General features: G+C 41.4%; 2 protein-coding genes across 14 annotated transcripts in view; one reads left to right on the forward strand and one right to left on the reverse strand.

Annotated features, from left to right (window-relative positions):
* The window catches only part of camk1ga (calcium/calmodulin-dependent protein kinase IGa), a 28,396-nt gene extending 26,440 nt beyond the window's left edge, over positions 1-1,956 (forward strand). For 10 of the 12 annotated variants that reach the window (XM_087302400.1, XM_087302399.1, XM_087302401.1 and 7 more), the window contains 2 exon segments: positions 1,344-1,445; positions 1,538-1,956. In XM_087302400.1, coding sequence (XP_087158526.1) covers positions 1,344-1,407 — 64 coding nt within the window. In that variant the 3' untranslated portion in view covers positions 1,408-1,445; positions 1,538-1,956. 12 annotated transcript variants of the gene reach the window in all.
* Positions 1,957-2,867: 911 nt separating this feature from the next.
* The window catches only part of lamb3 (laminin subunit beta 3), a 28,323-nt gene continuing 9,133 nt past the window's right edge, over positions 2,868-22,057 (reverse strand). Inside the window, exons 8-22 of one of the 2 annotated variants that reach the window (XM_087303359.1) lie at positions 21,152-21,272; positions 18,981-19,169; positions 18,600-18,755; positions 16,160-16,353; positions 15,930-16,026; positions 13,901-14,267; positions 13,234-13,394; positions 11,447-11,658; positions 11,169-11,372; positions 10,602-10,746; positions 8,052-8,259; positions 7,765-7,906; positions 4,998-5,174; positions 4,770-4,923; positions 2,868-4,521 (exon numbers count right to left, since the gene is read on the reverse strand). In XM_087303359.1, coding sequence (XP_087159485.1) covers positions 4,382-4,521; positions 4,770-4,923; positions 4,998-5,174; positions 7,765-7,906; positions 8,052-8,259; positions 10,602-10,746; positions 11,169-11,372; positions 11,447-11,658; positions 13,234-13,394; positions 13,901-14,267; positions 15,930-16,026; positions 16,160-16,353; positions 18,600-18,755; positions 18,981-19,169; positions 21,152-21,272 — 2,667 coding nt within the window. In that variant the 3' untranslated portion in view covers positions 2,868-4,381. Of the gene's footprint in view, positions 4,522-4,769; positions 4,924-4,997; positions 5,175-7,764; positions 7,907-8,051; positions 8,260-10,601; positions 10,747-11,168; positions 11,373-11,446; positions 11,659-13,233; positions 13,395-13,900; positions 15,672-15,762; positions 16,027-16,159; positions 16,354-18,599; positions 18,756-18,980; positions 19,170-21,151; positions 21,273-22,057 lie in introns of those variants that run through there. The other variant, XM_087303360.1, reaches the window with a different exon arrangement.

Genomic DNA, 22,057 nt, shown 5'->3' on the forward strand with positions numbered 1-22,057 from the left:
CATTTAGCTTGTTCATCTCTGTCTGGTTTTATGATTCTTTAATGATTACTTTAATCAATGATTACTAGCATTGATTATTGAAACATTGGGGTTCAGTTTTATTCAGTGAATCAACTTTTATGAATCAGTGAATCGATTCTGTGTTTGAGTTCAGTTCATTCAGTTCCCTTTTCCAGTCAGTGAATTAAAAGATTTGATTCAAAAATGTAATTCAGTTCATTTGTTTAAGTAAATCAACATTTATGAGTCGGTGTTTTGATTCTGTTTAACTTAAATTCATTCAGTTGCCCATTTAAAAAATGAATTCATAGAGTTGAATCAAGTTTAAATCAGTTACTAACTTCGATTCAGTAAATCAACATTTATGAATCAGTGAATTGATTCTATTTGAGTTTATTTCATTCAGGCGCATCAAAAATGTAACTCTGTTACTTTGTTTGATTCAGTGAATCAACTTTAGTGAGTCAGTGAATCGATTCTGTGTTTTAAGGTTTAATTAAGAAAATCTAAGAGTTGATTCAGCAATTGAGTTCAGTTAGTTTGATTCAGTGAATCAACTTTTATGAATCAGTAAATTGATTCTGTTTAAGTTCAGTCCATTCAGTTATCCATTTCAGTTAATGAGTTCAAAGAGTTGATTCAAATATTTAACTGTTAGTTTGATTCGGTGAATCGATTCTGTGTTTGAGTTCAATTCATTCCGTTCCCTCAAACTTCATTCAGTTAATTCGTTTAAGTAAATCAACTTTTATGAATCAGTGAATTGATTCTGTTTGTATTCAGTTCATTCAGTTGCCCATTTCAAAAAATGAATTCAGAGTTGAATCAAAAGTTTAACTCTGTTACTTCGTTTGATTCAGTCAATCAACTTTAGTGATTCAGTGAATCGATTCTGTGTTTGAGTTCAATTAATGAAATCAAAGAGTTGATTCAGCAATTTAATTCAGTTAGTTTGATGAATCAACTTCTATGAACCGCCAAATTGATTCTGTATTCATTCAGTTGTCCATTTCATTTAATCAATTCAAAGAGTTGATTCAAAAATGTAACTCTTAGTTTGATTTCAGTGAGTCAACTTTTACAAGAAAGTGAATCAAATCTGTGTTTATGTTTAATGAATTCAGTTGATAAAAACATTAAATCAGTTCATAAATTTTGAGTCTGTGAATTGATTCACGAGTCAATTTGAATAGACAAGTAATCAGAATTGATTCAGTGAGTCAATTTGTAAGTGATTCTTGCAGTTACATTGCCATGTGTAATGCTTTTAAACAGTTTATTGTTATATTTCAGCTTTTAATCTCTAAAACCCGTGTGTGTGTGTGTGTGTGTGTGTGCTTCAGGTCGGACAGAGTGACAGATGGGCGGGGCCTTTCTATGCAGACCGGAGTTTGCAGTGTGATGTAATGCTCTGAGCTGTGATTGACAGCTGTCAGTCAGATGAGGTGGGTGTGGGAGTTTTTTGATCATCTTTAAAAGTGAAAGTGAAAGTAAAAGTGTGACACGCGTCTGTGTGTGTGTGTTCTCCGTCTCTCAGGTGTGTGTTTCTCTCACGGCTGTGACTGAGTGCCAATCTCACACTGCGTCTGCGTCTCACATCCAGAGGAATTCAGGATCAGGCCGATCATTCTCATCCTCCGTCTGTTTTTTCCACATCCAGCAGTCGCCGAGCATCATGGGAAGGCGGATCACATGTGCCACTGTATTATTGAGAACGGCTGCGGGGTTTTATTCCTGAGAGGAGCCGGAGGACTGTGTTTAAAGAAGATTATTTTCGTATTTATCGCTCATATTGGAGGAGCTGCTCTCTGTATTTATCTTTTGTATCTGCAGATTTGGAGATCAGCTGACCGCTGGTTTAGGGATTTATAATGTGTGTATCACAGAGCGCTGATGTAAACAAACGCTAATGTGTGTCTGTATTAAACACATTTCAATAAAAGTATTTACACACCAGCCTGCAGAGCTCATGTGCTTTACTAGTTGGACTTAATACTTCATCACGGTGGCTCGGTGATTAGCACTGTGGTCTCACAGCAAGAAGGTTGCTGGTTCAAGTCCCGGGTGGGTCAGTGTGTGGAGTTTGCATGTTCTCCCCGTGTTGGCGTGGGTTTCCTGTGGGAAACACATGCGCTATAGGGGAATTGATGAAACTGGCCATAGTTTGTGAGTGTGTGTGTGTGAATGAGTTGCAGCTGGAAGAGCATTCGCTGTGTAAAACATATGCTGGAATAGTTGGCGGTTCATTCCACTGTGGCAACCCCTGATAAATAAGAGACTAAGCTGAAGGAAAATTAATGAAATGATCTAATTTAATGAGTAGAAATGTAATTCTTGCTCATTAATTAATTAAATTAATTAATTAATTTGGCTGTAAAAATACATTTTTGTTGTTGTTTGTTTAATTGAAGTCTATAAATTGAGTTCATATTCGAGTATTTTTGTTTAGAGAGAGCTTTGAAATGTCCAGTTTTCCTTTTAATTTTGGTATTTTGTCAGTTTTGTTATATTTTTCTTTATATTTATTTTATTATATATCCACTTTTTAGTCTATTTTTTTATTTATCACTTTATTTTGATTTTATTTTAGTAAGTTTATATCTGGAATTATTTTTAAATGTTTGTTTCACAATGTGCATTATTTTAAAAATGTTAATTTAATGCTACTTTCATTTTATTTCTGTCATTTTACAGTATTTAATAATATTCGGGAATTGACTTTGTTCATATTTAACTGTAATTAATTTCTTTTTTAGCTTTTAAATGAATAATAATTTTCCGTATTTCAGTTTTGCTTTCAGTAATTGTAGTATTTCATTTTGATTTAAGCAGTTCTATTTGATTTCATCAGAGCATTTCAGTTATGGTCAGGTTGTAAAAGCTTTATTGATGACAGCACATTTCAGAAAGCAGTGTACAACAGTGTATTAACAGTGTTGTGTGTTAATATTCCACAGACCTCTTCATATCACACACTCAGTCCTCGTTCACACACTTTATTATCATCATTTCTGTGTATCCACATGTAAAAACTCCATAATATTGTATGGTAAATACTAGTGTTTTTGAACCATCCTACAGTAAAGTGTATCATACAGTATGTACTGTAATGTTTACTAACTGTTAATGAATGCTGCAGCATACTGTAGTGCTGACTATAGTCAACTGATAAACTCTAATAAATACTGTAGTTTACTTTAATTTTTACTTCAGTAAACTGTGGTGTAGTGTAGTATAATAGATTTTATTATTGTAGAAAACTAAAGTATTGCCTCATTTGTGTATATTTATACAGTTGTTCTGTTACCATAGCAACTGTAGAATCGCCATAACAGATCAAATACTATAGTAGTTGTGTTACCATAGCAACTGTAGAATCGCCAAAACAGATCAATTACGATAGCTGTTGTGTTACCATAGCAACTATATAATCACCACAACAGATGAAGTACTATAGTTGTTGTGTGTGTTACCATAGCAATTATAGAACTATCATCAGATGAATTAAGCTGCGGTCACACTGGGCTTTTCTGCCCATAGACTTCCATTCATACGTGAATGCGTCACACCGGAAACGCAAGACCATGCGGCAGGTTTCGCTGATTGCTGCGTCAGTAAGTTCAAACTTGGTGAACTCTGACCTGCGAAATCGCATCACTTGACTGCGTGAGACCAATCAAGGATCAACACATGACCTCGCTCGCTTTTTTAAATGTCTAATCATCTTGTTTAATCCCGCCCCTCTTCGCAGAGCTGTGCAACTTTTGCGTGCTCAAACTTTGACCACAGCTTTACTATACTTTTTATGTTACCATAACAACTGTAAAACCACCACAGCAGATCAAGAACGATAGTTGTTTTGTGCGTTACTATAGCAACTATCGAATCACAACAGAACAATCACTATAGTAGTTGTGTTACCATAGCAACTATAGAATCACCACAACAGAATAATCACTATTGTTGTGTTACCATAGCAACTATAGAATCACCACAACAGAATAATCACTATTGTTGTGTTACCATAGCAACTATAGAATCACCACAACAGAATAATCACTATTGTTGTGTTACCATAGCAACTATAGAATCGCCACAATAAAACAATCACTATTGGTGTTGTTACCATAGCAACTGTAGAATCACCACAACAGATCAAGTACTATAGTTGTTGTGTGTGTTACTATAGCAACTATCGAACCACAACAGAACAATCACTATAGTTGTTGTGTCACCATAGCAACTGTAGAATCACCGCATCGCATTAATACAAGTATTTTGTCTATAGTACGGTTCAAAAACACCAGTGTTTACTATAAATTACTATAGTAGTATTTTTGCTGTGTTGAGTGTGTGTTGTTGAGTGTGTGTGGTTTTCCCCTCAGCCCTGGCACATGTTCAGTCTGGTGACTTTATTGCGAATGTCGTCTCGGAGCTTCTCCACCTGAGCGTCCAGCCCGAGCAGACGCGTGCTGTTCCCCTCGATGTCTGCCGCTCTCTGCTGTATCGACACCTCTTTATCTGACAAACACAAGCAGTCAGCGGTTACCATGGCGATCAGAGTGTGATTATTGTGATTAGTTAGATTCACAGTTTGATTTTCTTCAGTTTGTTTGTTGTATGACAGCGCTCTGTAAGGGCTGTGCACTGCAGTTTTGTGTATAAGAAAATCAGCAAAACGTTCTAATCAAAAAGAGAGAATAGAATTTAAATAAGACAAAACTCGAAGAGAAAAAAGTGACGATTATGGGATGTGCAGTGGGCGGTACCTTTCAGTGCCTTGATGATGTCAGAAGTGTCCGTCATCAGAGACTCCGCCTCCTTCTGCAGGTTCAGCAGACGCACTGAATCTTCTCCAGCTTGAGTGTTTTCAGCCGCCGCCAGCTTCATCTGCTCCAGCGCCTGCTTCAGCTCCTCCAGATCCTGCAGTCGGGTGTTAGTTTAGTAAATAAACCACTGCTGATGATCATGTGTGAGTGTTGGGTGTGTTTCAGTACCTCTGCGGCGCGGTCGGCCTCGTCTTGAGCTAAATTCGCCTGTTTTTGAGCATCGTTTGCGAGCGTTTTTCCTGTTGGCAAGTCTGTTTTGAGTGAGTCCAGCAGGGGGCGCATCTCATCCAGCAGCTCTGGGATACCCACAATCCCCTGCTCTGCGGGAGTCAGAGCATCCTCAATCTGAAACAAACAAGTGAGTGCCATTGTTTGGTTATTAAGTAAGGGATAAAGTACATCCAGGCGTGTTTTATTGCAGATTATTACACGGCTGCTCTGTATACTTCACTCTGATTGGTCAGTTGGAATGTTCCGAGGTATGTTATTGCCTGATAACAACTCATTAAACTAATAACACTGCTCCGTCAAACAAAACGACAATATACACGTATGCCTGTAGGGGGCACTGCCCAGAGTCAAAGACTAGAGAATACACAAGACGGGTCACTCCTATAGTTTTGGAGAAGTGTAATGGTCAATGTGGCAAAGTCCCGCCTACTAGCACAGGAGCCAATCAGCAATTGATATAGACTGAGGGGCTTGGACCAGGCGTGAGTTTCTGCAGATTTTGTGTAATTCAAACATTTAAAAATAAACTAAAGAGACAGTTGTTGTTTAATTTTAATGGTGATTCCGAATTTGAAATATAATCGTAAGCTTTGGAAGCGATTTTGGAGAACTTTCTATTGTGTTTACTTTACAGTAAGTTTTTTAGTTTTTTGCTAACATGCAAACTCATACTCCACCCCACACCTCACCCTGCTGTTCATCTACATCATGCAACCCCCACACGCCCCCTCTCCTGGTTGTTTTCTCAGAATAAGCCCTTCAGTCTTAGACAACAGAACTACATTTTGCGTCAGGCTGACGATAAACCGTTTGGGCTTTATTCTACGATAATAGCCTCCTGGATGTACTTTATCCTGTTTATAACACTGATATTTGCTACAAAATATTTAAACGCAAAGCTGACAGAAACAAAAACAGCTGATGGAGTAAACAAATTTGCTTAATTTGCACATCAAATTCGCTTCATTCAGGCTTCAAATTCGCTTTATTAGCCCATTAAATTTGCTTAATTTGCGCATCGGATTTGTTTTTTTATTCACACATCAAATTCATTTAATTTGTGCATCAAATTTGCCTAATTTGCGCATCAGATTTTGCCTAATTTGCGCATCAGATTTTGCTTAATTTGCGCATCAGATTAGCTTAATTTGCGCATCTAATTTGCCCTTCTAATTTGCGTATCAGATTTCCTTTGTGCATCACATTTGCTTAATTTGTGCATCAAATCTGCTTAATTTGCATCAAATTTGCTTAATTTGCGCATCAGATTTGGTTAATTTGCATCAGATTTGCTTAATTTGCGCATCAGAATTGCTTAATTCGTGTATCAAATTTGCTTAATTTGCGCATCAGATTTGTTTAATTCGTCCATCAGATTTGCTTAATTCGCGCATCGAATTTGCTTAATTTGCGTATCAGATTTGCTTAATTCGCGCATCAAGTTTGCTTAATTTGCGTATCAGATTTGCTTAATTTACGTTTGCTTAATTTGCGCATCAGATTTGCTTAATTTGTGCATCAAATTTGCTTATTTTGCACATCAGAATTGCTTAATTCGCGCATCAAATTCACTTCATTCACGCATCAAATTTGCTTAATTTGCGTATCAGATTTGCTTTGTGCATCACATTTGCTTAATTTGCACATCAGATTTGCTTAATTCGCGCATCAAGTTTGCTTAATTTGTGTATCAGATTTGCTTAATTTGCGCATCAGATTTGCTTAATTCGCGCATCTAATTTGTTTAATTTGCGTATCAGATTTGCTTAATTTGCGCATCAGATTTGCTTAATTTACGTTTGCTTAATTTGTGCATCAGATTTGCTTAATTTGTGCAAAAGATTCGCTTTATTTGTGCATCAAATTTGCTTATTTTGCACATCAGAATTGCTTAATTCGCGCATCAAATTCACTTCATTCACGCATCAAATTTGCTTAATTTGCGCATCAGATTTGCTTAATTTGCGCATCTAATTTGCTTAATTTGCATCAGATTTGCTTTATTTGCGCATCAAATTTGCTTAATTTGCGAATCAAATTTGCTTAATTTGCGCATCAGATTTGCTTAATTCGGGCATCAGATTTGCTAAATTTGCGCTTCAAATTTGCTTAATTTGCGTATCAGATTTGCTTAATTTGCGCATCAGATTTGCTTTATTTGCGCATCAGATTTGCATACCTGCCCAACCTATACACTAACCTACGCATTATTCAAACACTAGATGGTGCTAAACAGTCGAAAACAGCTGATGGAGTATACACTATCCTGCGCGTTATTCAGACACTAGATGGCGCCAAACAGTCAAAAACACACAGCTGACAAACACTAAAACAGCTGATGGAGTATACACTAACCTGCGCATTATTCAGACACTAGATGGCGCCAAACAGTCAAAAACACACAGCTGACAAACACTAAAACAGCTGATGGAGTATACACTAACCTGCGCATTATTCAGACACTAGATGGCGCCAAACAGCAGTGGCGTTAGAGACCAGCATATATATATATATGAACATATTCATTGACAATCAAGATGATTTGAAGTCCCTGGATGAGCCTGTGTTATTAGTTTAATGAGTTGTTATCAGGGAATAACATACCTTGGAATGTCGCAACTGACTAATCAGAATCGAATATTCCAGACAGCCGTGTAATATTGTTTTTTTAATAATGGTATGGAGTTTTGTGAATGGTTATGACCTGCTGAATGTCCTTCTTGACGTTTTCCGCAATGGTTCCGCTTTGATTGATTTTGTCCTTCAGGTCGTCCAAAATGTTCTCGTTTTCGTCCATGGTCTTCAGAATGCTCTCCGCGTCCTGCTGGATGCCAAACGCTGCGTCACTGCAGACGGAAACGTTCAAGCAATGTTAGCTAGTTTGCATTAATATGCATCAGCCGTGTATGTTTGTGTTGCCGTGTGAGTTTTGCGGAACCATGAGTAGATTTGTGTTATTGTGTGTATGTTTACAGTACTGTGTGTTGTTACCGTGTGTTTATAGCTCTCTTCAGGAGTTGTTTAGCCTCCTCCAGCTGTGCTCTGCTATCCTCCAGAGCTCCACTGCTATCAGGAACAGACTTCATCGCATCCTGAATCTCCTTCAGCTTCTTCTTCAGATTCTCCACACTGGCGGGAAACTGAGCCTCCAGAACGCCGTCACACACACGCTGCACCTGATCCGGGTCTGACTGAGGGTCTGAATACAAAACGAACAACGAACAACCTCAATTTAAAGGTGACGTGCTTTGAAATGTGCCTTTTTTATTCGATATTTGATGTAATCTCAACTGAAACATAAAGAGGGGCGGGACAATAGTGTTGTTTTTCATAGCTCTGTCAGTGGGAGTGGTTGAGCTCAAGTGCATCAAGTGAGCAGCCAACGAGAAGAAGGGGGCGGGGCATGTCATACTAGAGCATAGGTCTCAAACTGGATTCCTGGAGGGCCACAGCTCTGCACAGTTTTGCTTCAACCCTAATCAAACACAGCTGATCCAACTAATCAAAGACTACAAGTTCAAGACTAAAGTTCAAGACTACTAGAGACTATTAAGCCGGTGTGAGTTGGAGGTGGTTGGAAATAAACTAGCAGCTTGAGCTGCGGCCCTCCAGGAGTTGAGTTTGAGACCATTGCATATGATTGGTCAGAAGATTCCATGAGAAAAAATCATATTCGCTTAATTAGCCCATCAAATTTGCTTAAATTGCACATCAAATTCGCTTCATTAAGGCTTCAAATTCGCTTAATTAGCCCATCAAATTAGCTTAATTTGCGCATCATATTGGCTTAATTTGCGCATCAAATTTGCTTAATTTGCGCATCAATAGTTGCAGATTCATGTCATGGACAGAGCTATAGTCTGCCCGGTGACTCTAGCTTTGTTGCTAAATGGCAAACATGGATTTTATTGAGAGAGTAGCTGTGTTTATGTGCTTTAGTAAGGCTGAAAAACAGCGTATATTTGTTCGGTGCCGTGTCAGAGTACACTAGATCCATTCATCAACTCCTCCAGAAACTGAACCTGTATGATGGAGGCTTTCAGCGGTGCTTCAGACTGATCCAAGGCCAGTTGTCTGTTGTTGGCAAGAGGATTTCCCATCGGGGCACCAACAACCGGTTGCTACGTCATAATCACACCCCTACGAGAGCAAGCTTCTGATTGGTTAACACGGCGGAATGTTTGCTAAAGCTCGAGTGGTTCGTCAAACATGCAAAATCCTCAATTCACGCCACATGATGTCTGTTCGTATTTTTGCATTGACTTAACATGTAAATCACTTACGCTTGACACTTCATCCACGTCTAGTGTGCACGTACCATCAGACTAACATCATACCTGCCCAACATTTGTCTCGGAAAATCCGGGAAGGGGGTGGCAGTGTGTGTTTGTCTAAATAACACAGTTGAGATATGGGTTAGTAACTGCACAATGGACCGGGGTCAGGGATCGGATACTATATCAAAGTTTCCGACCAGGAGGTGTTACAGACTGAACCAAAAAGCTGAGGACTGAGGGCGGATTTTTCCAGGAGAAATAACTGTGCATTCACACGAAGCTTCATAGTCTACGCTTGACCGAAGGCGTGTCTGCAGAAGGCTGATGCATCAGGTCATCCGCCAATGAAATTAGTCAAAAATCAGCTACTGTCTGAGCTGGGGTATTTGCTTAAAGCGATCTGATTGGCTGATGCTTCTATTGGTGCTTGAAAAGAATTACCCAACTTCTGCAGCGAGCAGCGGGCGAGGCAGTGGCGCAGTAGGTAGTGCTGTCGCCTCACAGAACTCACCAGCTGGGTCGCTGGTTCGAACCTCGGCTCAGTTGGCGTTTCTGTGGGGAGTTTGCATGTTCTCCCTTCCTTCGTGTGGGTTTCCTCTGGGTGCTCCGGTTTCCTCCAGAGTCCAAAGACATGTGGTACAGGTGAAATGTCTAGGCTAAATTGTCCTTAGGGTATGAGTGTGTGTGTGAATGTGTGTGTGGATGTTTCCCAGAGATGGGTTGTGGCTGGAAGGGCATCCGCTACGTAAAAACTTGCTGGATAAGTTGGCGGCCCCGGATTAATAAAGGACTAAGCCGACAAGAAAATGAATGAATGAATGAATGAATGAATGAATGAATGCAGCGAGCAGCGCCACTGAATTGGTGCCTACAGATCCACAATGCAGTTCAGGAATGACTGATGCCACCTATTCAAAGTGAATGGGAGGCATTGATGCTGACGCCCAGTGTGAATGGAGCACAACAAAATGGGAGGGTGCGGGAGATGGGTCTGAAATACGGGGGTATTGGCAGGTATGACTAACATACTGATACTAACAGTTGAAGTTTGTCTGTACAGCACTTTTCACAATACTTTTTGGTTTAAAGCAACGTTACAGGGTGCAAAAGATGCACCTTTTTGCATTACGATCAAATTCAGAAAAGTTAAGTTAATTGGTTACCATAGTTACTATTAGTTAGTTAAAACATCTAGAATTTTTTTATTTTCAAGTCATAAAAACTTAAACCATGCAGAGTATGTGCAGCTTTACAAGAAACTCACCGGACAGAAAGTCCCTCAGAGTGTTTATGAAGTCTTTGGTGTCCTTCAGGTCTCCGTCCACATCGGCTCGCGCCTGCTTGATTTGATTGGCTAGTTTGTCAGTGGAAAGTCTCACCCTATTGGCTGAATCTTCAGCTTCCTGTATCTGTGTGTCAGAGAATATGTTTAGTTACCGTTCTCTTGTCATAACCTTGACTATTAAACTTTTCTTCATTGTCTCGTCTTTTTAACTCTTATGTTTTCATTCACTCTGGGCTGATTTTGCGGCTTAATTTGTGCACAACTTGGATTCTTGGTTTCTGTCATGACTTTACTTGACGGGTACATTATTATCATTAACTATTTCTTAACTACTCAACAACTCCTGTGCTTGAATGTAACTGTTATTGGTCTAGTTTGTGTTTACGTTGAAAAACAAAGTGTTCTGTCGACATCAGAATGAACAATTTTACCACAGGAGTTCATCATAGTTCCTAATGAAGTGACGTTTAGTTTACATGTTAGTACATCGTTAGTCATGTACTGTTATTGTAAAGTGTTAGCACAATTATTGTTTCGGTGTGTTACCTGTGCCGCTGCTTTCGTTATTTTATCATTGAGCTCCTGCAGTTTAGCCTTCACTTCATCCGCGTCCTGAAAGGCTCTGTTTGCATTGGGAAGAGCTCCAGCGCAGTTTTCCTCCGCTTCACATGGGGGCGCTCCATTAGGAGGACACATATCCCCTGTGCAGCGCTCTGGAGTACACGGCTCCACACGATCACCACCACACACCTGAGAAACACACAATTAATCTTCTGAAAATCAACTTTTTTTTTGTTTTCGCAAATCGGTTGCGGAAAGATTACCTTGACGGCGGTGGGTGTCAGATTGGGCCGGGTTGCCAGATCCTTCTTCAGCTTCTCCAGATCTTTGGTATTTCCAGGCTGAACATCGTATAAGCCACTCAATGCATTTTCTCGGATGCCTTCAGATTTCTTCAGCTTATCTTCAGTGGCGTTTGCTCGCTTGATGGCATCTGTCGACTTATCGAATGACCTCTGAATGGCGACGAAAGCACCTGAGAATTAAATCAGCTACTGTTAGAGTGTGCTGATGTGTAGGCATGGATGGAAACAGTGATTAGTGATTGCTCGGATCCAAAATTAAAGTTTGTTTTGACATAATATATATATATATATATATATATATATATATATGCATATACAAATACACACATGCAAGCGTATATTTGAGAAAATGTTTGTTTATATTTAGCTATAAATATGATACAAATTATATATCAATTTGAATATATATGCAACATATATAGTTTTGTTTTTAATATTTACACAACAAATATATATATATATATCACACACATGTCTTATGTCAAAACACTTTTATTTTGGAAGCGATTACTTAATCTTTTCTCAGCACTAAAAGTAATATATTACAATCGTAAGCCCAGGCGAGAAAAAAAAAACGTAACTTACATTTCTTTGTTACAAATTAACACAGTTTGATCCATGCCATTTTGGGACCCCCAGAGTTACTATAGGGAGTCAAATCAAACACCCACCCTCGCTCTTTCAATTTTCAAATTTCTACTTTGTCCATAACAACAGCCCCCCCCCCCCCCCCCACCCAACCCCCCCACCCCCAGTTTTCACTTTTGTCTGCAACAACTCTCAACACCCCCCCCCCCCCCCCCCCCCCCCCCCAACTCTCCACTTTGTCTGTGACATCTCCCAACCATCCCGGTTTCCACTGTCGTCAGCAACAACGTCTCCCAACCCCCCCACGCACTCCACTTTTGTCCGCGACAACTCCCAAGCCCCCATGCTCCACTTTCATCTGAGACAACATCTCCCAAGCCTTCCTCTCTCGGCTTTCATCCACGACATCTCCCAACCCCCTGATTCCCACTTTGGTCTGCGACAACAACTCCCAACCCGCCCGTTCTCCACTTTCATCTGTGACAACATCTCCCAACCCCCTCCCACACACACCACTTTTGTCTCCCAATGACCACGTTCTCCACTTTCATCTGCGACAACATCTCCCAAGCCTTCCGGTCTCTACTTTTATCCACGGCATCTCCCAACCCCACCATTCTATACTTTCGTCTGCGACAACAACTCCCAACCCCCCCACACGCTCTACTTTAATACACGACAACAACTCCCAACACCCCCCGTTCTTCACTTTCGTCTGCGACAACAACTAGCAACCCCCTGACAATAACTCTCAAACCCCCTGCCCTCCACTTTCGTCCACGACAACAATTCCCAACCCCCAGTCTTCACTTTTGTCCACGACAACAACTCTGAACCCCCCTGCTCTACACTTTTGGCTGCGACAACAACTCCCAAGCCCCCCTACCACCCACAACTCTCCACAACAACAACTCTTAACCCCTTGGTCGTCACTTTCACCTGCAACACCACCAACCAGATACCGCCCAGCCTACGCCTCCCAGTCCCCAGTCTTCACTTTCGCCACAATGTTGTCATAGGACTCGTACCAGTCAGTGGCGTCCCTGCATTAAGTTATTTTTTTCTTAAAAGTGACTCCAGATTGTGATATATTTGTTTTAAAGGTTACCCCAGCATTGCATGTTGGATATGTTTATGTGCTAAGAGCTGATACGCACTAGCATTGATGGATTCGCCGCCGCCGTTAATGCCGTGTCTCTTGGTGAAAAAGTCCAGTCTCAGAGACGATAACAGATTCTCCAGATCGTCCAGGCTTCGCTCCAGATCTCGGTCCAGTGGTTGTGAAGGCAGATCATCCCTCAAAGTCTTCATCTGAGACCTGCACAGAACAATATCACATTGTTATTTCCTAAATAGTTTGTTTAGTACTCACAATCATTGTGAAAACCTTTTATTTGTCCTTTTTTATTTAAATATTTAGACTTTAATATATTTAGAATTTTAATTTATTCCTCATTATTATTTTTTTTTTCCTTCATTAACTGCGTCTGTATCCTGTGGAGTTCCTCAGGGCTCTGTCATTGGACCTGTTTGGTTTTCTTCGTCTGTGCTGCCACTTGGCTCATATAATTCTTTTAATATAGCGAAGCGAAGTGCATAGCGAAGTGTTTGTGTACCTGAGCGTGTGTGTGTGTGCCTATGAAAGTTAGTGTCTGCACCTGAGTGTGTGCCTAAGTGATGGTGTGTGTATGTGTTTACCTCAGAGCATGTACCTGAGTGTGTGTGTGTGTGTGTACCTTAGAGAATGTACTTGAGTGTGTGTTTCTGTGTGTGTGTGTACCGTGAAGCATATACCAGACTATGTGTATGTGTGTGTGTGTTTACCTGAGTGTGTTGAGTTTCTGCAGAGCATCATTTACAGTGCGTCCTGACTCCGGTGTGTCCCCCAGGCTCTGCTGTATGAGTGTGAGCGTCTGCTGGAGAGTTTGGATCCAGCGCGAGGTGTTGCCGGATGTGGGCTGACCGCCGGACCACAGCAGCTGGTTAGTGAGCCGCTCCAGATCCACCGTCAGATCCTGCAGCTGCGAGCTCATGCTGAAGAAGCAGGACGGGCATGCAGGGCATTGTGGGAAACTGGCGCAGTGTCCCCGGCTGCAGGCGTCACAGCGGGGGCCGGTGACACCCGGTTTACAGCGACACACACCTGTGCGCTTATCACACGCCTCAGTGCCCAACTGGTCACAGTCACACCCTGATCAACACATCACATCATATCAGATACTGTCGGTGTTAAAGTCCGTGTGAACAGGAAGTTTCTGAGACTTTAATTTTAGTATGCTAATGAGCTTCTATAATAAACTGAATATTGAGTAGGGGGCGGAGTTTTGTTTGCTCATTATTCAGTCATTATTATATATAATCAGGATATTAATATGTATCCTGTCACATTTGCGTGCAAAAACAGTCTGTGTGTGTGCGTAAACTTTCGTATTGACATTGTGTGTGACTCATCGTTGCAGAAAGGCTTGAATTAACTCCACAACAAATACATCAAATAATCATTGGGAAAGTTCTTACTGTAGTATTTCTCACAGACGTTACGTGAGATCTGCTTCATGTCTGTCACTGTGATGTTTATCTGACGCAGCCGAGGCAGAGATTCAGGCACACTCTGATGACGTATTCACACCAGCCGTGGCACGCTCAGATATATCGTGCATTCACACGTAAATAGACAGGTGAACGTTTTGAGTTTACTCGCTTCATTCGCACGTCATATCTCCTTCACAATAGACGTAAAAGTGCATCATGGGCGGGGCTTCTGTCTGCCTGGTGACTGTAGCTTCGTTGCTAAAAGGTTAAGATGGATTTTATTGAGAGAATAACTGTGTTTATGTGCTTTAGGAAGGCTGAAAAATAGTGTTGATTTGTTCGGAGCGGTGTCTAAGTTCACTACATTCTTTCAGAGGTGCACCCAGTTCTGTGAGTTCATCAACTCCTCCAGAAACTGAAGCTGGATGATGGAGGCTTTCAGCGGTGCTTTAGACTGAGCCGAGCCCAGCGTGATGAGCTGTTGTCTGGTGTCAGCAGGAGGATTTCCCCCCAGGACATCAACAACAGGTGCTAGGTCATAATCACGCCCCTACAAGAGAAAGCTCCTGATTCGTTACGGTGCGTGAATGTCCGGTGAAGTTCAAATTTTCCAACTCGAGCGAAACGTGCAACACACGCACTAAGCGTGTCAATCGAGCAAAATGCTCAACTCACACCGCTTCATTCGTGCGAATCGCGTCATTTGCGTTGCCTCATTCGCAGCCATAGCGTCATTCGCGTCGCCTCATTCACATGTATAGCGTCATTTGCGCAAATCGTGTCATTTGCACTGCCTTATTCACACATATCGCGTCATTTGCACTGCCTCATTTGCGCCATCTTATTCGTGCGTATCGCGTCATTTGTGCCACTTCATGCGTGTGTCTCGCATCATTTGCTCTGTCAGATTCGCGAGTATCGTGTCATTTGTGCCACATCATTGGTGCATATTGCGTCATTTGCACCGTCTCATTCAGAATTTCGTGTCATTTGCGGCACTTCATTCGCAAGTATCGCGTCATTCGCACCGCCTCATTCGTTCATATCGCATCATTTGCGCCACCTCATGCGCGCGTAACACATCATTTGTGGCACCTCATTCGCTCGTATGGCATCATTTACGCCGCCTCATTCGCACGTATGACATCATTTACGCCGCCTCATTCGCACGTATGACATCATTTACGCCGCCTCATTCGCACGTATGACATCATTTACGCCGCCTCATTCGCACGTATCACGTCATTTGTCCTGCCTCATTCACATGTCAGACTTTAAAAGAAGTGATGTGCAATTAAAATAATAGCATTTAGATACTTACGTCTACAGCCAATCAGAGGATCTCCGTATGTGTTGTCAGGGCAACCACTGCAAGTCCGGCCCCCATTCCCAGGACGGCATTGACATTGACCGGTGCGCTAAACCACAAAAACACGTGAGAACCGTGTGTGTGTGTGTGTGTGTGTTTGTTTGTTTTTGTGTGTGTTTTCCTGTAAATTAGTGAGTGTGCATGTTATATGTGTGTGTTTGTGTGTGTGGGTGTGTATGTACCTGGTCACAGGTGGCGCTGCGGGCATTATCAGGGTCACAGCCGCAGGGTTGGCATCCGCTGGGTGATGTGGGGTTCCAGTAACCGGCAGCGCAGCGATCGCATGACAATCCCTCCATATTAGAGCGACACACACACTGACCCGTCAGCTGATTACACACACCGCTGAGAGAACCCACAGAACTACAGGAACACTCTGAACACACACACACACACACCTATCAGTGCAGTTGTAGTCACATTCAATCTAATTCAGTTGCGTTCATTATGTTCATTCACATGTGTTTAATTTCATTGATTATTTATTGTCAGTTTGATGTTCATTAGTCATGATATAATGAGCAAGCTGTTGTGTTGTTATTGTTGTTGAGTTGTTTGTTGTGGTTTTGTGCTGTTGAGTTGTTGTTGTGGTGATGTGATGCTATATTGTGCTGTTGTGTTCTTGTGTTGTGGTATTATGGTGTTGTGTTGTATTGTTGTGCTGTAATGGTGTTGTGTTGCGTTGTTATGGTGTTGTACTGTTGTTTTGTTATGTGTTGTGCTGTTGTGTTGTTGTTTGTTGTTATGGCGTTGTGTTGATATGGTGTCATGTTGTGTTGTTATGGTGTTGTGTTGTACTGTTGTGTTGTTATGGTGTTGTGTCTTACTGTTGTCTTATGGTATTTTGTTGGTATGGTGTTATGTTGTGTTGTTATGGTGTTGTGTTGATGTGTAATAATGGTTTGTTCTTATGTTATTGTGTTGGACTGTTGTGTAGTTATGGTGTTGTGTTGTACTGTTGTGTTGTTATGGTGTTGTGTTGTCATGGTGGTGTTGATATGGTGTTGTGCTGTTATGGAGTAGTGTTGATATGGTGTTGTGTTGATATTGTGTTGTTATGGTGTTGTTTTGATATGGTGTGCTGATGTGTTATTATGGTTTGTTCATATGTCATTGTGTTGTACTGTTGTGCTTTTAAGGTGTTGTGTTGACATGATGTTGTGTTGATGTGTTGTTATGGTGTTGTGTAGTCATGGTGTGTTGTTATGGTATTATGTTGTAATGTTTTGTTGTTATGGTGTTGTGCAGTTGTGCTGTTATGATGCGTTGCGGTGTGCTGTTGTGGTATTGTGTTTTGGTGTTATGTTGTGGTGTCATTGTGGTGTTGTGGTATTGTGTTTTGTTTTGTTGTCAAGGTGTTGTGCTGTCATGGTGTTGTGTCGTCATGCTGTTATGAAGTGCTGTGCTATGGTGTTGTGTTGTACTGTTATTTTGTTCTGTTGTGGTGTTGTGTTACGGTTTTTGTGTTGTGTTGATGTGTTATGGTGTTGTGCTGTTGTGCTTTTATGGTGTTGTGTTGTGCTGTTGTGGTGTTATGACGTTTTGTTAAGTTGTTGTGTTTATATGGTATTGTGTTGATGTGTTGTGCTGTTGTGCTGTTATGGTGTTGTGTTGTGCTGTTGTGGTGTTGTGGAATTATGATATTGTGTTGTGCTGTTATGTTATGGAGTTATGTTGTGGTGTTGTGTGGTGTTGTTATGTTGTGTTACGGTGTTGCTCTGGTATTGTGATTTGCTGTTGTGTTATGGTATTGTGTTTAGTTGTGTTATTGCGTTATGTTGTGGTGTTGTTATGGTGTTGTGTGGTGTTGTTATGGTGTGTTACCGTGTTGTGGTATTGTGATGTGTTGTTGTGTTATGGTATTGTGTTTTGTTATGTTGGGATGTTGTTATGGTGTTGTGTGGTGTTGTTATGTTGTGTTATGGTGTTGTTGTGGTATTGTGATGTGCTGTTGTGTTATGGTATTGTGTTTAGTTGTGTTATTGCGTTATGTTGTGGTGTTGTTATGGTGTTGTGTGGTGTTGTTATGGTGTGTTACCGTGTTGTGGTATTGTGATGTGTTGTTGTGTTATGGTATTGTGTTTTGTTATGTTGGGATGTTGTTATGGTGTTGTGTGGTGTTGTTATGTTGTGTTATGGTGTTGTTGTGGTATTGTGATGTGCTGTTGTGTTATGGTATTGTGTTTTGTTGTGTTGTGGTGTTGTTATGGTGTTGTGTGGTGTTGTTATGTTGTGTTATGGTGTTGTTGTGGTATTGTGATGTGCTGTTGTTTTATGGTATTGTGTTTTGTTATGTTGTGGTGTTGTTATGGTGTTGATATGTTGTGTTATGGTGTTGTTGTGGTATTGTGATGTGCTGTTGTTTTATGGTATTGTTTTGTTGTGTTATGGAGTTATGTTGTGGTGTTGTTATGGTGTTGCACTGCTGTCTGGTTAATATGTTGTGGTAATGTGTTGTTATGGTGTTGTGTTGTTCTGTTGTTATGGTATTGTGTGGTGTTGTTATGGTGTAATGTTATCAAGGTGTGCTGTTGCTATGGTTTTGTTATGCTGTTGTGTTATGCTGTTGTGTTGTTGAGGTGTTGTTCTGGTGTTGTTGTGTAGTTGTGTAGTGTAACTGACTGGAGCAGCCGAGCGGGTTGTTGGCGTTGAGGTTGTAGAATCCAGCTTTGCAGCGGTCGCATCGCTCGCCCTCCACATTCTGCTTACACACACACACTCCTGTTCCTGCGTCACACTGACCACCGTTCTCTGAGCCCGCCAGGTCACACAGACAACCTGAACACACACACACACACACACACACACACACACACACACACACACACACACACACACACACACACACCATCATCATCATCAGAGAGAGAGAGAGAGTATTTGTGTATTTGTACAGTATGAAGTGTGATTGTGTGTGTGTGTGTGTGTGTGTGTGTGTGTGTTGTGTACATGTATGGTATGTGTGCATGTTTGTGTATGGTGTGTGTGTGTGTGTGTACTCACGCAGGCAGGCGTCTGCACTCCTCATGTCACTCAGTGGGTTGGGGTAGTAGTTTCTCTCGCAGCGTTCGCACTGTGGTCCAGTGGTGTGATGCGCGCACGCGTCACACACTCCTCCACTGCTGCGGCCCGTCGCCTCATAGCGCTCCGGGTCAAAGTGGCAGCGCTCAGAGTGATTATTACACTCACATCCTGCAGGAGACACACACACACACACTCAGATACTCCCACATTGATCACCATAATACTGTACTCACTACACACACTACTCATAACACACTACTTACACGACTCAAACACTTTTCACAGCACTCACACTACTTAGAATTCTCACACGATACTCGAAACACTTGAAACTTGCGCTACTCACAGTCTACTCCATACTCACAAACTGCTCATACACTACTCACAGACTAATCATATTCACAGAGTACCAATTCTTCTTCCACACACAGACTACTCGTACTTACTCCACTCAGTCACACTACTTATATTCACACTACTTAGACTACTTAGTTTACTCTGACTACTCATGATAATAGATCATAAATTATAATACTCCCTTCATTCATACTCACAAACTACTTACTCACTCATACTCACTCCACTCATACTCACAAACTACTCACTCACTCCACTCATACTCACTCCACTCATACTCAATCTACTCATACTCACTCTACTCATACTCCCTCCACTCATACTCATACTCCTTCCACTCATACTCACTCCAGTCATACTCACTCTACTCATACTCACTTTGCTCAGACTACTCATACTCCTTCCACTCATACTCACTCCACTCATACTCATTCTACTTATACTCACTTTACTCAGACTACTCATACTCCCTCCATTCATACTCCTTCCACTCATACTCACTCTACTCATACTCCTTCCACTCATACTTCTTCCACTCATACTCACTCCACTCATACTCATTCTACTCATACTCACTTTACTCAGACTACTCATACTTCCTTCACTCATACGCAGACTACTCATACGCCTTCCACTCATACTCACTCCACTCATACTTCAAGTCATACTCACTCTCTTCATACTCACTCTACTCAGACTACTTATAGTCCCTTCACTCATACTCAGACTACTCATAATGCCTCCACTCATACTTACTCTACTCATACTCTCTCTACTCAGACTACTCATACTCATTCCACTCATACTCTCTCTACTCATACTCCCTCCAGTCATACTCACTCTCTTCATACTCACTCTACTCAGACAACTCGTAGTTTCTACATTCATACTCAGACTACTCATACTCATTCCACTCATGCTCACTTTACTCATACTCACTCAGACTACTCATACTCCCTCCACTCATATTCCCTCTACTCATACTCTTTTCAGACTACTCATCCTCCCTCCACTCATGCTTACTCTACTCATACTCCCTCCACTCATGCTTACTCTACTCATACTCAGACTACTCATACTCCCTCTACTCATACTCACTCTTTTCAGACTACTCATACTCACTCAACTCATGCTCGCTCATACTCAAACTACTCAGATTAATCTTACTCCCTCCCATCATACTCAGACTACTCACATACTCACTTTACTCAGACTATTCATACTCCATCGACTTATACTCACTCTACTCAAACTTAGACTAATCAGACTACTCGTATGCACTCATACTCACAGACTACCCATCCCCACACTACTCATACTCACTTTACTCAGACTACTTGTAATCCCTCCACTCATACTCAGACTACTCATATGCACTCTACTCACAGACTACTCATCCTCACACTATTTATACTCAGACAACTCATACTCACTGTATTCAGACTCCTCATACTTTTGTACTCACTCCACAAATACTCACACTACACGCAGACCACTCATAGTCACTCTACTCATACTCACAGACTATTAATAATACTCACACTACTCATACTCAGACTACCAGAGTACTCATACTCCTTCCACTCATACTCATTCAACTCACAGACTGCTCATACATCCACCACTAATCATACTCACTCCAGTCCTCCTCAATGGTACTCACAGACCACTCATGTTCACACTATAATCTTGACACTATAATGCTTATACTCTTGATACTATTTATTATGCTTTCACAACTTTCTTTACTCACACACTACTCATAATAGTGCAGTGTTCGTATGCAGACGTACGCTTGCAGGCGTGTGTGTTTCCGTTCTCCGCTGGTCTCCAGGGAAGGTCATTATAGAAGTCGTCACATCGATCACAGTTCACACCGGCCGTGTTGTGCTGGCACTCACACACACCGCCAACCTACACACACACACACACACACACACACACACACAAGCTATAAGTGAGTTTAAAATTGGCATGGAATCAAAACTCAACCACTTCACTTGGATATATAATAGTGCATGTTATAAATGATGTTTCTTTGTACTTTATTATTTTGTAAATATTCATTCGCCCACAGAATCTTTCATCAAATATCATAGTCACATGGAATGCCTTTAGGGCGGAGCTATCAGTAATTTATGGTGGGGTTGTCAGTCCTTAAGGTCGAGGTTATTAGTCCCTTAAGGCGGGGCTATTAGTCATTTAGGGCAGGGCTGTCAGTAATTTAGGGCGGGGCAATCATTTATTTGGGACGGGACTATCCGTTCTTTAGGGTGGGGCTATCAGATCTTTAGGGGAGAAATATCAATTATTTAGGGTGGAGCTATCAGTTATTTAGGGTGGGGCTATCAGTTCTTTAGGGCGGGGATATCAGTTCTTTAGGGTGGGGCTATCAGTTCTTTAGGGCAGGGATATCAGTTATTTAGGGCGGGGCTATCAGTTCTTTAGGGTGGGGCTATTAGTTTTTCAGTGCGGGGATATCAGTTATTTAGGGTGGGGCTATTAGTTCTTTAGGGTGGGGCTATTAGTTTTTCAGTGCGGGGATATCAGTTATTTAGGGTGGGGCTATCAGTTCTTTAGGGCGGGGATATCAGTTCTTTAGGGTGGGGCTATCAGTTCTTTAGGGCAGGGATATCAGTTATTTAGGGCGGGGCTATCAGTTCTTTAGGGTGGGGCTATTAGTTTTTCAGTGCGGGGAT

This window comes from Danio rerio, chromosome 22 (assembly GCF_052040795.2).
Source record: "Danio rerio strain M-AB ecotype USA chromosome 22, GRCz13ab, whole genome shotgun sequence".
In the NCBI taxonomy this organism is placed as follows: Eukaryota; Metazoa; Chordata; class Actinopteri; order Cypriniformes; family Danionidae; genus Danio; species Danio rerio.